This window comes from Dysidea avara, chromosome 5 (genome assembly GCF_963678975.1).
Source record: "Dysidea avara chromosome 5, odDysAvar1.4, whole genome shotgun sequence".
Taxonomy (NCBI): domain Eukaryota; kingdom Metazoa; phylum Porifera; class Demospongiae; order Dictyoceratida; family Dysideidae; genus Dysidea; species Dysidea avara.
Window position 1 is genome coordinate 9,216,943 of NC_089276.1, and position 18,066 is coordinate 9,235,008.

The window sequence follows — 18,066 nt, forward strand, 5'->3', positions numbered from 1 at the left end:
CAACCACTGTATAATTGAAGGGGTCAGTGGAAAAAGGGGGTAACCCACATTTGAAAAATAAAATAGGTGTATAGTGGGCATTAAATAGAAATTGCTGAATTGTTGTAGACTAATGTAAATTTAAATTTGGTTGTGACTTGAACTTGTAAGTCCTATTGTTAAATTTTGTGGAAACATTGTTAACATACCTAACCAAGCAATTTTGCTTTTGCAAAAAGGCAAATCTCAAAATGTGGGTTACCCCCTTTTTTTTTCCACTGACCCCTTCAGTTATACTGTGGCTTATCAAAGCTATATAAAGCATTATATAAACATTTTGCAATTTGTGGTCCACTGAGCGAAAACCTGACTAGTTTGCATATTTCTGTTTTTGAGAAAAACCGCATTGAAATACATTGGGTAAAAAACGTGTATTACAAAAATTATTTTACACACGTATTAATTGTTTCGGTTAACGATGAAACAAGGCTCTAATCGACATAACTAAGTGACCAACGGATTCGCCTGCTAACGGTGAGTAACAATATCATTGTGTCATTTCAGTGCCATGACGAAAATGTGAATTATGGGTGTTTGTTTATGCTATAGTAAAGTATTTCGTAAACGTCGCTGTTTCTAAGTTTATAAAGCTTTTTTGCTTACATTCGTGGGTGTATGTAAGGCAATCACCATACCTTGATGAATGCCCCAATTTATAGTGAAGACAATGAACCAAGTCTCATCTCCATAGTTTTTCCTTCATGAGTTATGATCAATTAAACAAGCGCTCATATTTTTTTCTGTATATAATCAATGTACAAATCAATTGTTTTGCACTTTCTGCTGTCTATTGCTATAACTCCACAACTATTCACCAGTTAAAGCTGAAAGTTTGACAGCCCATTGGTTCTTCCCTGTGGATAACAAAGAAGTTATAAAAAGAAGTAAAAATTCAAACTAGTTGGGTTTTCACTCAGTGGGTCACATTTTGAACTAGTATTTTATAATGAACTATTTTTGTAAGTTTCTTGGCCTATGCACATGTAAAACATTTATATACAGGAATTGCCATTATTGGGGGCCCAGAAAGTACTGGAAGTAGTGATGTGTCTGCTTCCAACATGATTGAAGATTATTCAAGAATCATTCCGATGGGAACTGGATTGCTATTTCGGTGTATTAGTGGATTAGGGCCTACTAGTAATGATAACACTGAGCTTGGTGGATTACTTTTTGGTAGCACAATGATTCAAGATGGACAATGTAATGGTCCTGTGATACAGCCTCGTGGAGCAACTATTAGTAGCTTTATTGGAGTCATTAATGTGTTATTATGCAGTTCACTTAACACTAATAATGAAGGTGTTTACACATGTATGATGAGAAACAGTAGCATGATGGAAGAAAGTGTTAGAGTTGGAGTCTATTTGTCAAGTAGAAGTGAGTTATAGTAATGGATCATCACAACAGAACACTGCATAGTTATATCTGTGATAATATAGTCACCCACCACCATTTATTTGTCTGGTAATTATTAAACCAGGCGTACATTCTGTGGGTGCACGCCTGGTTCCGCAAATGTGTGTGTTTGTACAGTGATTTGTAGGTTGGTTGTCAGTCATACAATTCTGAATGGCGCTCACGTGAAAACCAACCTATGATAGGCATTTCAAATTCTTACAAAATATCTGATTGACTGTTTTTCACGTAATATCACACTGTAAGGAGTAGTGCATAAACTAAGAAGGATTTTAAAATAAAATAATTCTTTATTTTGTAATACAGTAGCTAGTCTTTTTGTTTTCTTGTTATGTTTTTACCTTGCCATGCCCACGGTGTGTTTTCTACATGGCACACTTTGTGGTCACATGTTTCCTGAGGTTTCACATGCCTATTTGTTTCATTGTGCATTTTCGTCATCACAAGTAATTTTGAAGATGGTTTCTCATGGGTGGAAATAGAATTTCTCACTGCAGAACATCCTTCATTTGTAATGGCCAATCCTGGATTTCCTCGCAACATCAGTGGCTGAAGTAGCAGTGACTGCTCCATTAGAGTGTTTTAGTAACTTAATTATTAACAGCTATATTATCATATATGCATGTGACTACTACTCGAATGGCAATTGCATGTATGTAGTAGTGTTTTAGTCAAATTCTAATGGTGGATATAATGTATGAGATCACCCAATGGCTTCAGTTAAAGTGACTGCTCTATTAGAGTATAATATATGTACTAGCCACTACAACATATCACATGACTAGGATGGCATGTAGTATAAAGTTGGGCATACCACCTGTGATGAGTGACTGCCCATACAGCAGCTAATTCTAAAATTAATAAGTTCATACTGAAGTGCGGTACATCATACCAAGTGGCCATAGGAGACATACCATCCATGCAACCATCTGAATTAACATGCCACAATATCATACATACCAGCCTAAAGTTAATCCTTAATGTCATTTGAGATTCTCATGCGTGTACTTGTAGTGGCAGTATATTTGCTAGCTACCATATCTACTCTAATAGAGCAGTCTTTAACTTAATAAATGATGCTGCCAGCATTATCTATCATCGTCAAAAATTTGTGATAAACTGTTTAATGTGGTCATCAAAGAATCCCAACCAAACAGTTCAAGAGCCACTAGACTAAAGCATGACATGGATGCCTGGATGCTTTTGAAGGTAAGAAATTGGTATAAAACGTGTGAAAATTTGGTACACATAACTTCCACCATTGGCAAGCTACATCAAACTGAATACTTAAAACTGGCATTTTAAATAGACAATGGGACCGGTTTTCCCAAACTAGGTCACAAATAATGCTTTTCTGAACCTTGTGACTGCTTTATTAGAGTATCTTGATCATTTGTGCAGGCTACACCCGGGCCAAGGCCCAGGTAGACCCGGGTTTAGTTACGCCACTGCCACCAATGTTTAGAGGAAATCTGCCCCTTCAATAACAAATGAAACGTGATCTGCAGTGAGGGAATTCCATTTCCAGCCATTTCTCATTTCCCATTTCCTTGTTCCTGGTTTTACCAATACCCTCACAGTAGTGAGGTGCGTGGCATGAAGCACACGCCAAATTAAAAGATGCACAGCCACTACTGTGAGTTGGGATGGTTTTGCAATATTTTAGCCCTGGATTATGTAACATCTCTCAATAAATTTGTATTGTGTTATGTAATAAAAAAACGTTCAGTCATCGTCGTCGTCATAGTTTTCTTGCGACCTTACTAACATGAAAATATAGGTGTATTTAGACATATTTCACTTATTTCTCTACCTTGTGTTACACTTCTTTTATCTCTAATTGGCTGGTAATTTGGCTGCCTTTTTAATATTCAGTGTATAGAGCAAAAAAGGTGGCCAAATTACCAGCCAATTAGAGTTAAAAGAAATCAAATTAGGATGCAGCAAGAGTGAATGTAGAAAACAGCTGAAAGATAAAGGTTCAATGTTAAACTTTTTGTTAATTTCAATTAGTTGTATATCAAAATTCATTCTTGGTCACTTAAGATATCAGCTATTTTAATTGCCAGTTACTTTCATCGGTGCGCTTGTTTTATAGCTAAGGTATTCTTGTATGGATTAAAAACTTCAACAATTATATAGTTAGTTGTTTGATTCTTGGCCGCTCCAGATATCAGCTCTTTAACTTACCAATTATTATTTTTACTTTCATGAAGTGTTGTCTCTACAACTGAGTTGCTTTACATTGGGTTACAGGTACTTGTAGTTTTTTAGACACACTTTTTTTACAGTGAAGGTGTTGTGGGGTGGATAGTATTTACTGCATAGGTGCCTGGTTTTTAGCAACTTGTTACTTCTATGGCTAAAACAGTTTGGCTATGTAAAGGGTAACACCCTGTAGTAAACGTGACAGAAAGACTTTTTCGAAAATTAATGTTTTGCCAAATTTGATAATATTTAGGATCTTAAATTTGGTTTATCAAAAACGTATCTCCCTAGAACCAGATAATATTGCTTCTTGAACATAAAGTATGTGGTAAAGTTATGATGCTCCTTAGGTTAATACATGAATTGGTGATCTTTGTACTAGTAGAGCGGCTAAGCAACAAATTTTGATGAAATCGTTCACTTTGTGATAAAAGAGGTGGAAGTTGAGTAAGGTATACTAAATCATTAGAGATATGGTGCCACATCAAAATCATTGCCTAAGGGCATGTTTGGAAGCTTTCAAACTAAGTTATAAGCCCATTTCTAGCTGGTCAGGAAGCCATACAAGTGCACTTTGAATCTCAATTTTTCTTTAATAATGTGAATGTATTTCAATTTTACAGAAAATCTTTCAAAATATGGTAAAATTACCTGTTTTTAAACACTTTTAATGGAGCCAAGATTCCGGTGTAAAATGTACAGACACAATCCAATAGAAACAATGCATTGCATATCTATGGCTTCACGTGCCTTGACTCACTCTGCTTCTTGACATGGCAAGCTAATGACCCGGATGGACACTTCCATTGATCAGCTTTTGGATATAACCATCCCTTGTTCATCTATGCAAATGCAAAGTTCCAGTATATTTCCTATGAGGCACTTTTGTGGCTTCTCTAATACATTTCTATTGATTTTACTTTTCAGGTTCTTTAAGTGGGATATGATTGGTAATTTTAATGGCACCGTATTTAATATGAAATTGTATGAATTAAGCAAATGTTGTACCAAGTTTAGTGCTTTTATCCAAAAGTGAACGATTTTTTTGCTTAGCCGTTCTACTATACTGATGTAGCTGAAGTTCTTGTACACATGTGCTAATGATCTCACATTTTATAGCTCCTCCTGTTTTGACTACAACATCACAAACAATCCATGCTGCACTGGGTGATTCAGTTTCATTAACATGCACTTCAGAAGGATCACCACCAGATACTTTTACTTGGATGAAGGATGGAATTGAACTACAAAACAACATCAATATTACAAGTGTGACTCACACTGGATCTGCTGCAGTCTTCCAAAGTACCTACAGCATTAGTAACATCAGTAGTAGTGATATTGGGAATTATACATGTACTGTCACTAACCCTATTGGAAGTGATAGTTTGGAAATTGTTCTTGATAATCTTTTCACTACCAGTAAGCAAGTGTCAATGTGTTTATGTATAATTCTGGTGTATGTACAGAAGGACACAATATACATTCTATTGGTGCCAAGAGTCATTATGGCATATAGCAGGAATATCACATTGATAGATTTCTCAAAATTATGCATGTAACATTTAAATTTCGAATTTCATGAAACAGGCAAACTGTACATAAATAACAACCAGGAAAATTAATATTAAATTTGTAATTCTTCTTTTTAACTATCATTGTAACGCACAAGTAAAATTACCAAACAATTCTCTATTAAAGCATTCACCCTACTCTGTAAAGGCTTTTGCATCTTTACAAACAATATTCATGAAGGCTTAAATGCTAATGTTGGTTTATAGGTCCTAAGAAATGCTTGTACAAATTTGGTGTGGATGTGCCCATGTCAGGAAACTCTTAATAATAATATTCAAACACTTGTCTAAGTTTTAGTGACCTAACAGTCCTGTGTTTAGCACTCAAGTCGAAGCAAGGGTGCTACTCTACAAGGCCTGAGGGTTAAAAATCCTGTGTTTTGAAGTCTAAATTGTTTACAGTACACTACAACGTGTTGTTGGGCTTTGATAGTTGTAAACAAGAAATTGGCAGAAATAAGCCCAGTACACCTGCCTCTTATTCCCAATATTGTTCTTACACTATCCATTTAAATGCTGCCAATATTATAGGTGCATAACTGACGTGTTTTATGTTGCCTTAGAGTATGGTTTCTAGACCACACTTTTAACCAATACAATTTCAGTACCAAACTTTGTCTTTTTTTAAGCAGTTGTTTTGTTAACACAGTGTATTATTTTTCCTGGGGAGCACATGTAGAAAGCGAAAACAAAACTACATTGGATAGGGGTACCACACACCACATCCTGCAGAAGTCATTCATCCTTAAACCTGATTGCATACCTAGATAGCTTATTGAAAATGAGCTGTGGAATGCATCTGGATTCCTCACACAAGACACTTTACTTGGCTGGTACAGTTCCATGGCTGGAAACCTATTGCTATGGGGCACAGGTGGAATAGAGCCTGATGTTGATGCAAAAAGTGTATGAATAAGCCACTGGAATGGTGGTATTGGTAGTTTGTGAGAAAATACAATAAGAATGGAATGTTAATTACACATCACAACACATGGTAGCGTGTCGTGTGACCAAGAAAGCTGCATGGTGCACCATATTGTGAGTACATTTACATTAAGAAACAAAATGTGATTTTCATGCATACATGATTTTCACACATACGTAGCACTGTGCTACTGCAAACACCCTCCACCTTCAGCATCCCACATATCAAATTATAAGATTGCTAAACACAATCATAAAAATATAAGCCTTCAAAATTCAACTTATTTTTTCTTTTTTTTGTTTAGGGGCTTTTTGGCACACTTTACAAAAGCCATTATAAAATGCAAATGCATGGCTCGTTTTTCTTGAGCATTGGTACACTTTAGAGCAGATTGTGGCACGATCATGTACTAAATTTGGTGCAAATCTTATTAATAGTCATAGAGCTATGGTGGATTATTTGCATTAAAAAGACCAATTTGTTGTAATGCCTACAGGGCATACCACTATGGGAATGAAGTAAAAATTGGTATGCATATACACTGTAGGTTATCCATCATACCTTAAACTTTTTATGGTTTAAAAATTGACAGCGATAGAGTTACAAGGCAAAAACCAAAGAACTGTAAATCACATGGTTGAAATACTCTAATAAAACTGTTACTGCAGGATAAAAAAAGGTGCATAAAAATGTCCAAAGGGCACAGGGACCTGAACCACTGCTATCACAGCTACACTTAATTACTACTTTATAAATAAAAGTTCTAGCTAAAGTCTGCTCAATAGTAAAAGTTCATAATTTTTTTCATAGATCTACCAGTGGAATATCTATATGTGTTCTATTATAAAACCTTGAAAAAATGTGCACTCTACTAGAGTATTACAAAAGTAATCAAATAAACTATACCATTCTCTAGTATTCTATCGAATCAAACCTGATGTTGTAGCCATTTTGGTACAGATCAGTCGGGTAGTACACTACTATCAAGACCTACTCACACTAATCATCATCATCATAGTCATCATATTTAACATTTGTGACAACAGACTGAAAATCACATTCTAGCATAAAAGGTGCAGGTTTACTTTGTTAGAATGCAACTCATCATACATTTTGCATGAAAAATCAAGATACTTTAATAGAATAGTCACTACAAAATCCTAATAGACAAATCATGTATACATAACTTGGAAGAAATTTACTTTGCTATAAGTACAGGCACCATAACTCAACTTTATATAGGCTACTATTTAACCCATTAACGGCGGTAGCCGCCATATGGCGGCAAGGAATTATAAATCATGCAGGAAATAAAATGTATCTTCGCTATAAACTGTTTAGTGCATGTAATTGCACTAGGGTCATTCCGTGTCAAATCAACAAGGAATTTAGGGTCACCTCTCGGATTTGGACGAAACTTGGTGTGTTTGTAGTAGCTATGGTGCTTATCACTCATGCAAATTTTTAGCTCCATACATTCCATAGTTTCTGATTTATGACCACAAATATTTTGAATATTTCATGAAAATTTGGTCCATCTCTTGTTACAAAATCAATTGCAACCTTGCACTGTGTAAATATTTGTAAACACAATTTTCAGTGATGGAAGACTGTTGATTGACCTTTCCAGTGATCCCTAAATTATGGGATATCTACTTAATTATGGTTCAAAAGTACTTCATTGAAAACTTTAATCCCTTATATTTTGAAAAATGCTGCTTGAAATTTTTCGAATTCTTTTGTGAATAATGATTGGGTCATAGTCTATGTTTGATAAAATTTTTGTGGTGGGATCACAATGGGCTCAAGAGATATAATGAATTATGTTGTGGTATGCGGTCGAATTTGCAGTCTATTATTGCTGTATTGGAGTGTACACCTCCAATAACCACTCGCAACAAGGCCATGCCAAGTTTGTCTTACAGAGTGAAGGTGTCTAGGTGCATTACAATCTGTATTAATGACCACCTGTATTGAAAGGCCATCTATGTGCTGCAGTTAAGTTATACTTCATTAATGTATAGCACCAAAGCATCAACAACCCTTTCTAGCAAATCCAAAAATGGTCCTTATTAGACAGGTTGACTATAAATTACAGATCTGACCACCATGTGTCCATGAACATCATGTAAATGTACTATCTCTTTACAAATACCTTCTTTATTAAGTTGAATACCACTGTAGTGGACTTAGCCATATTTAAGTTGCGTATGTGGCTACATAGATACATATAACAGAACTCCTCAGAAGGGATACCTGGATATCTTGATAACCAGGACACCTGTTTATACACTGTACTCCCACTCTATAATATATAGTGGTGCACATACATTTAGACCAAGATACTTCTGTGGCTTCTGTAATATGAGCACTTTATTATGGTCCTAGCAATGGAGGGGTTTTACCATACATGCATTAATTGTACCTCAATATGTGAAATTAATTACTACATTACTTTACATTCATGACCACTTTGAAGATCAAGTCATAAACTCATGCACATACTCACATAGGACATGCTGACCACATACTTAACATTTGCCTGTACTGATGTTCAAAGCGTCAACCCAAAATACTTTGAAAAACCATTTTAGTAATTACAGTACTATAAATCACACATTGAGGTGCAAGCAAGTGTTAATAATATAAAAACTCTTGGTACAAGTAATGCATCTACTGTATATAGTGTAACTATTCTATTCCCTGGACCATTGATGAAGTGTTCATTTTTGAGAAACCACAGACTTGTCTTAGGCCCAAAATGTACGTACAATTATAAAGTAAGATCATGAGGCTATTAAGGTGCCCAGGTATCCTTTTAGAGGAGGTCTATTGTACCTATGCAGCCATGTACGTAACTTGAATAGTGTAGAGTGGGGATATGTATGTGAGTGCACTACGGCAAGATTTTACTTAATAAATAAGGTATAACTGAAGAGATGGTACAACATTAATGTGTTTATGGACGCATGATAATCTCATTTATAGTCAACCTGTCTAATAAGGACCATTTGCTAGAAAGGGTTGATGCTTTGGTGCTATACATTAATATCCAATTAAAGTATAAATTAGCTACAGCTTATAGATGGTCTTTCAATACAGGTGGTCATTAATACAGGTTGCGATGCACCTAGACACTTTCACTCTGTAAGACAAACTTGGCATGGCCTTGTTGTAAGTGGTTATTGGAGGTGTACACTCCAATACAGCAATAATAGACTACAAATTCCACCGCATACCACAACATAATTCATTATATCTCTTGAGCCCATTGTGGTCCCACCACAAAAATTTTATCAAACATAGACTATGACCCAATCATTATTCACAAAAGAATTCGAAAAATTTCAAGCAGCATTTTTCAAAATATAAGGGATTAAAGTTTTCAATGAAGTACTTTTGAACCATAATTAAGTAGATATCCCATAATTTAGGGATCACTGGAAAGGTCAATCAACAGTCTTCCATCACTGAAAAGTGTGTTTAAAAATATTTACACAGTACAAAGTTGCAGTTGATTTTGTAACTAGAGATGGACCAAATTTTCATGAAATATTCAAAATATTTGTGGTCATAAATCAGAAACTATGGAATGTATGGAGCTAAAAATTTGCATGAGTGATAAGCACCATAGGTACTACAAACACACCAAGTTTCGTCAAAATTCGAGAGGTGACCCTAAATTCCTTGTTGATTTGACATGGAATGACCCACTAGTGCTAAAGTGGACATATCCATAGGGGTCTCATTTCTGGGATAACCGGATCCTTCCCAGATTAGTGCGCATTTGTTACGTAATAGCGGAAAGTGTAACCTTTCATAATAGGCGAAGTAAATCATTCTTTGAGTTGAAAACACCTTGTTAATAACAAAGAAAGTGTTATACATCAATGGAGACAGGTAAAGTCAACAGTCGGCTACATTATCCCAGATGTGGCATGGTGGTCACGAGTGCAGATACACATGTGCAACAGCAAAAATGGGACAAATCACGAAGAAACCAGCTGTGGAATGGATTGCACTATAAGTAAACTGTATAGAATAGTTCTTTGTAGTGTAAGGCACCTTTGTAGATAGTTAGATGGGATTCCGTTGTTTGTTCGGGCTGGTTTTAACCAATGTTTAGACTTTGCTGAGTAATAACTTCATTGCAGGTAGTATTTTATAAACAAAAACAACACAATGATTTCTTTATTTCATAGCGAGTATTTAGATGTGTGGTTACTAAATAGTTCTGTGTGTGGTAAGGGTAATATGATGCAATTCGGCGAGTAGTCGCAGAAATTCAGCTCGCAATGGGTTAATTATTTTCTGTTTTTCATCAGCGACCGCATGTATTTTTACTGCTGCACATATGTATTTTCCTATTAGTAAAGTATTATTTTACCTGACTAACAAAATACTGAGCATAGGTATCTAGTTCAGTTTTCAAGATTGCTGCACTCATACACTAACCTTGTGCATTGTAGCCCTTTAACATTAGCATTTGCAGAAATTTATGAGTAAGAAGTTGAACCTCAAGTGGAACATACTGAACTGCCACAAAGAACAACTATATGTAGCTACATCTGAAGTAAATGCATGCAGCAGAATTTTGTGGTGGTTATTTAGAAGATACACAGTTACAGTACAGGTATATAGAGTTATCCAAGTTAGTTATAACTGCCAGTTATTCAGAGAGTTGAGAATAGCTAAGCCTAACTAGCTATTGTGGCAAGCATTATGGACATGATGAATAATGGTAATGACCTGCCCACCCACAGTCCACATTTCGAATTTTTTGATGAAAACATAAAATCACCTAATAGTGGCCATAGCCATGAACAATCAAGCACAAACAATTATTAGTATTATCATAGATCCTTTGGCTTTGGTGTCGGATCAGTAGGTATTTTTCTGTATTGGTAGAGCACTGGTTTGTCTTATATCATCATCATTGCATAAAAAGAACAATGATTTGTGTAAAAGCAAACCTCAAAACCAGTTTATGGTTGGCTTTGTGGAATCCATACAAAAATCAGCCAAGTTGTATATAACAATGCAGCCTTTAAAAAACCTGGGTAAAAAAAAAAAGTGAAATCAAAGGTGGCGGCCATGAAATGGCTGCAATAATGGTAATGATAATAATTGTGACTGGGCCTGCGAAAATAGGGCATGTGGGTACAAACTACACCTTGCCACATTACATCTCATATATCTCAGTATTGGGATAGAATATTTTCATTCTGTAACTTGTGTTGTAAAGCTATCTAAGTGTTTAATAAGTGCTGAACATTGTATGGCCATGCAATAATGGAATACAAAGTTATGACACATCAAAGTTTGAAAAGGTAAGCAATTTATATGTGCCCACATACCATATTTTCGCAGGCCCGGTCACAATTTACAAAGCCATTATAATCCTTAACATCATTTCAACCAATTCATGGCTGCCACCTTTGATTTCACAGCTTTTTTCATCCAGGCCTTTTAAAAACTGCACCCTTTTAGATACAGCTTAGCTGTTGTGCTTGGGTTTTATTTGAACTACAACTGGTAACAAAGAGTATTTATTTTTATTGTTTTTCACCCTACACATATGGGTATCCCCATGATATTATGCATATGGCCATGGGATGATTTATGTGCATACAGAGCAAGTCACCTATCCCATATGGATACTACAATCCCATATATCAATACAAATGGCCAACACCAGCCACACATTTCCTTTATGACAGCTTGATGATATTGGTTAGGAAAAGCCAAGCCCATAAATACACTTCAAACTTTTCCGATGAGGAGCTTAATGAAATTTAGATTTAATTTAACTGAATTTTTAACTAACTGGCTTACTTACTGACTGATGCCTTCTACCAAGCATAATTTGACTATAGATAAAGTTTCTTGTATGCTTTCTTCATTGTTCAATGTTGCTTCTGCCTGAGAAATGCCTTTTTGCCATCTGCAGTGACTACAATACATGCATCATGGACTGATCTTTGTGCTTCAGTTTCTTTCTCCACTACAAAGTAAGTATTGATTCATAGTAACAATACTGTAGCTTATTTCTGTAGTGCAACTGGACAAATTGCAAAGACGCTTCTTGTGCAGTGTTCTTATTTTATAACATAGTGTAACGGATGGAAAATGGCTGAAACTGAAATGGAATGGCCACTTTGCGTTTCAGCGAAGGCACATGTATATTTGTAATTTCTGTCGAGGATCTTCTCATATTATTCTAGGTTTTAATACTGTATAATGGGTGGGGCATAGTTGAAGCAAAGTAAAATGCCATACAATGAATTTTTATATTGTGCCTAGCACCATTTTTTCTGTGATGTGGTTCTGATGGTTCACCAGTAATGAGTTATTTTTTGTGAATATATATAAACAATCAAGTGTAAGGAAAAATTAGAAAATTTATATTTGGGTAAGGATCATGGAAATAAAAAAAATCAATGGAACAAGGTACACCTGCAGCTATACTAGTGGACGTCTGATTCCTACTTTTACTTATTTCTATGGTTGCTACTTGAATTAGTTTTTCGTACGATGTTTAAGTAAATGTATACTTACATTATGTGGATGAGTTGATTTTACATAGGTGCAGGAAACATGTACTTGTGTTATGAACATACACAAATACACATTGCTTTGGTGATGGTTCAAATTTGCACAATGCTCACTATAAGGCAAACTTGAACACCTTATAGTTTGTAGTAGTTGAAACACTCAACATTACAAAATGAGTAAGGCCACATGAACTTAATTATTAGTTTCTCATCCCTGCCTGCATGGCCATTTTGGTTACCTCATCAAGGATTTTTTTTACACCACTGGTGGCTGAGTGCAGCTATCCAGCACCTTCTAAAGTTGCTACCTTGCTAGAGAAGTCTAAGAAAACTGTGTTCTACATCATTCTAGCTAGCTAATTCAACTATCTAGTCAGTAAAAAAGTTTTTAATAAATCCGCCCTCTAGCACTGCTATGTTGAATAAAAAACTAATAATTAAATTTATAAGACTTAAAGTGTACAAACTGAAGATTAACGACCTGCTCTATCAGGTACATATTCTGTTACTGTAGCATATTGTATATTTTTAGCTATGTAGCATTTAATTAGGTTCAGTTATCATGTATACAATATTGTATCTATACAGATGCTACAGTCATGATAGTCAGTAATCCAGCTGGTACACCAGTTAGTGGATCTACTAACACATTTGACTATCCCATATTAAGTAGTGTCACTCTGACATGTATGGTAATGACAAGTGATGGATCAACATTTACAGTGACCCACTACCAGTGGAACACTACAGGATGTTACACTAACACAGCTCATAATAGTGGTAATCCAACATGTTTTCCTACTGGTCAGACAACACAAAGTGTAACTGGTAATGATCTAACTGCAGAGGATGCTGGTACCATCACTTGTATCGCAACGATTGGTGGTATTGACTATACCAGTGAACCACTAACACTTCGTATATCAGGTAAAACACAACATATCGTAAAGCATGCATAGCAGATACCGGGTTAAATGTCATGGCATTTATTATATACCTTAGTTCATAAAGTAAATGCAGAGACTATTCAAATTTGACCACTAGTAACCAATGTTTCAAAACCCTAATTTTTGAATCAATCATCTAGTGTGGCTACTATTGAAGGTGTGGCATTTATCCAACTAAATTAAGGTATACCTCTACAATACTCCCATCCCATTCATCAGTGAGCTACAGTATACGTGAGCAATTTGCAAAGGATACCTTTTCACACATTCTACAATACATTAATCATAGCTTTGTTAATGGCTAAAGTTGCCCACTCAATTTGATCATGAATGGGGCTAATCACAGGCATCTATCGTATTGGTAGAATAGATTATTGTTTGAGCAAGGTGTTTTTGATCCAATATTAATTATGCAGGTTGTTGAGTAAAGGTGTGGTGGGTGGGGGAAGTAGGTGGGTGGGCAACTCATAGGAGAAAGAAGTGGAGCGAGAAGATGGGTAAAGTTGCCAGGCTCAATTTGACACTAGTGGATGCTTTATGTCTACTGAGAGCACTTGTAACAGCCCTGCTGCTGTCAGGCTGAGCTGTTCCAGCAAATCCAGAGTCATATCAGATCATCACCTGTAGATTTACAGGACTACAGAAACACAGGAACAAAAAGCAGACCATAGTGTAATAGCATAGCAAACAGTTCATAAAATACTGTATAATGCATTTTAATTATGTTGTGCACAAAAGGTAACTTTGGTCACATATGTAAGTGAGATCGTTCTTGTGTATAGTTGAGCAATAAAGTGTTAAATTGTTATGTTGAATATTTGCTGTAAGAACACCATCAGTGACTGGCTATGCATGAAGGAAAACCATTGTATGTGATATTGTAGTTTCTTCAACCACTATTATATACTATAGTTTATCAAAGCTATGTATATAGCATCATATAAACATTTTGCAGTTTTGTACTAGTATTTTACAATAAACTATTTTTGTAAGTTTCTTATCCTATGTACATGTAAAAACTGCTTGGCCATTACATTTATATACAGGAATTGCCATTGTTGGGGGCCCAGAAAGTACTGGAAGTAGTGATGTGTCTGCTTCCAACATGATTGAAGATTACTCAACTATCAGACCGATGGGTACTGGATTGCTATTTCGTTGTATTAGTGGATTGGGACCTACTAGTAATGATAACATTGAATTTGGTAGATTACTTTTCGGTAGTACAATGATTGAAGATGGAGGATGTAATGGTCCAGTGATACAGCCTCGTGGAGCAACTATTAGTAATTTTATTGGAGTCATCAATGTGCTTTTATGTAGATCACTTAACACTAATAGTGAAGGTGTTTACACATGTATGATGAGGAATAGTAGCATGATGGAAGAGAGTGTCAGAGTTGGAGTCTATTTGCCAAGTAGAAGTGAGTTTTGTATGTTTTAGTAGTGGTATGTCTACAGCATATTTTTAGATTCTGATGAAATAGTCACTCACCTCCAGTTTTTTTGTCAAGTAATCTTAAATTAAGTTGCCTTGAGTATGGAGATACATGTAAATACATAACATGGGGTGTGAAGCAGGGGTGGATCCAGAGTCTGGAAAGAGGGGGGGCACCTTGCTGAAAAAAAGTTGAAGAGCAAAAAAAAAAAAAGGTCACAACAAAAATAGCTAGTTATCCTTTACCAAATATATTATAAAATCCTATTTATAGCTTCATAAGTAAGCTGCACTGCCTCATGAACATTGTGATTGCTTTATTAGAGTAATTGACTGCTCTATTAGAGTATCTCGATCTTGTATGCAATTTCTTGAAGGGGGGGGGGGGGGGGGGGGCATTTGCCTCAAATGCCCCATCCTGGATCCGCCATTGTGAAGCTAAGTGCTCTGTATTGAACTCAAGACATTTCCCTGGGTAGTTGGTTGATTACTTGTAACTTTTTAACCTTGGCCATGAGCCATGTCACTATTAAAAATACATTTTAGCCATTTCTTGGCAACCACATTTGACTTTAACCCTGGTTTTTTGAAGACTGCACCCATTTTTCAGTTTGATTGTTATGATATAAAGATTTTTTCGAATGGTATACAGCTTTTCATAGTGCTGTTTAAGTAGGGAACCCCCAAAAGTGACACGAGGTTCCTAAAATTCCACTGCTAAAATCATCCTAGAGACATCTTATGCAATGAAAATCACCTTTACAGAATAATATTAGTCCATCTATCATCAAAATTAATACAGCATTAAAAACAAGAAAATACTTAAACAAAGCCAGGTATAAAATTTTAAATAAATCACCAAAACTCAAATTTCCGTCTGCCTGCCTGCCCTGCCTGCTTGGTGCAAGCCAGTCATCAGAGAACCAGGTACACCCACAATCAGCTTGCACAGGCTGGGTGGGCAGGCACCTATTTTTAAAATTCCATAATTCCCCTTTACAAACTCCAGAACTTTGAAATAATTTAATAGGGCAGATACTAACTACTGTCAGTAACAGTTTATCAGTCAGAAATCAGAGGGTTGGAGGGCCATGTCCCAGGTGTAAGACTGATTATGTTAGTACTAGTAATAGCATGGGTAGCAGTGAAATTTGGGATAAATACCATGAGTGTTGCATTGAAAATGGGTAAAATTTCACGAGGCGAATCACTGCTATTCCCATGCTATTCCCAGTTAATACCATACTCGCTGCATATATCCATGCTGTGCATTAGCATTGCTATGTACACAATTTGTCACTATGTACTAAACATGTGTCAACACTAATTGACGCTACATTGTTAACATAAATTCTAGCCAATGAAATTGCAATTACAACTTTTTCACTGCTACCAGTGAAATACGGGATAAATTTCAATGCTACTATTGAGACTTTTGTATGGGCAGTGAAACAGGTATGGTATTAGATGTTATACATGATGACAATTTGCACTTTGCTCTACACTGCTAGGGTATCTCTGAGTCATTTGCATGTTTGTTACATGTTATTGGTTTTGCATTACGGAGTACCTATAACCTTTGTCTGTGAGATATTTAGCTGGTATCCTTAAGAAGTTATTCTTAAGAACTGTATAGCTGAAAATGTGGCAAGCAAACATGGAAGGTTTCAAGAATTGGGTATACAGGCTGTGCCTTTACCCGTATTTAATCATATGATCATAAACAAGATTTGTACATAAGTCTATATCTAATCTAGTCTTTTAATATGAAGCTATCTATGTAAGTACCATAGGTTTTAGTAAAGTAAGAAGAAATAGGTAGAATAAAGTTTACTTTGTAATGTAAAGTTGTAGAAATAGGTGATTCTATTAGCATACTGTAATTAGTGACCAGATTTTACAGAACCGAACCAAATCGCACATCAGGTAAAATCAAACTAACACCACCAGTGGATAGCTACACTATCGTACTACAAGTTTTGACCCTCAGCACTACTCAAACTACACGAGGCTGGTTTTAATAGACGTCTTTTCTGGGTGGTGTGGAGTGCCCAAATGGCAGTTTCAGGCCTGAAGGACCTGGCTTGGCAAGAATCAGTAGTTTACTGGTGGACAGCCTTATAATGTTGGCCAGACGTGTTCTCTGTTGATTTTGCTACATATCAGCCACTAAGGAGTCAGCACAGCCTGTAATCTCGTGTCTGGACTCCAATCATGGTCTGCCTCCATTTTGAGGCCTATCTTTTGCCCTCCCCGCCACCCCTCAGCCTCCACCCCTTTGTGAGCACTCGTGATACTACTTCGCTCGTCCAACTGCTCAGATTTTCTATCTTATTTGGCGGGAAACTGTACAAGCAGCTACAAGTACTGGAAGTGGCTTGAAAGGTAACAGATTGATGCATCTTTTGTGTAAATTTCATATGCGTGCTTGCTATCCTTGGAGAGTTATGCTGGCTTCAATTCTTTAAAACCGTTTATCTTGAAACTTCTAATGCGCGATTTGGATCGTTTTTCCAAAATCCAGTCACAATTAGATCTTGTAAAAGTGATTTCTGGCATATTATACACCAGAAAATAAATGATCTGTAAATTAATGCATGTTTTAACATCAATGTTAAGGGTAGATAATATAATTGTTGTTAGAAACAGTCAATCAGTACAGTTGTTGCTAGGATAAGATGTGTTGTAAGATGTGTTGTAAGATAGAGTGGCAGTGTGATAGTTGTGCACTTTTTGATACAATTATGAAACTTTCCATATATGTTGTACTCCTTGTGACATAATTTTTTTGGATATAGAGCATCGTATATTTGACCTTGGGTGACCTTTACAACCATTTTTGTATTGAAAATTTTATCGCTTTTGCCTTTGTCTCCCTGAGGCATCACTTTGCACAGTTTCAAATTAATGGTGCTGCTAAAACAAACTACTCAGCTTTTATTTGAAGTCAATAGGTGATTGC

The 18,066-nt window shown here is 36.0% G+C and overlaps 1 protein-coding gene across 1 annotated transcript in view; it reads left to right on the forward strand.

Annotated features, from left to right (window-relative positions):
* LOC136254979 (uncharacterized) overlaps positions 1-18,066 on the forward strand; it is a 143,201-nt gene that overhangs the window by 51,814 nt on the left and 73,321 nt on the right. Inside the window, exons 12-15 of the mRNA XM_066047700.1 lie at positions 1,042-1,419; positions 4,786-5,088; positions 13,308-13,646; positions 14,713-15,090. Coding sequence (XP_065903772.1) covers positions 1,042-1,419; positions 4,786-5,088; positions 13,308-13,646; positions 14,713-15,090 — 1,398 coding nt within the window. The remainder of the gene's footprint in view (positions 1-1,041; positions 1,420-4,785; positions 5,089-13,307; positions 13,647-14,712; positions 15,091-18,066) is intronic.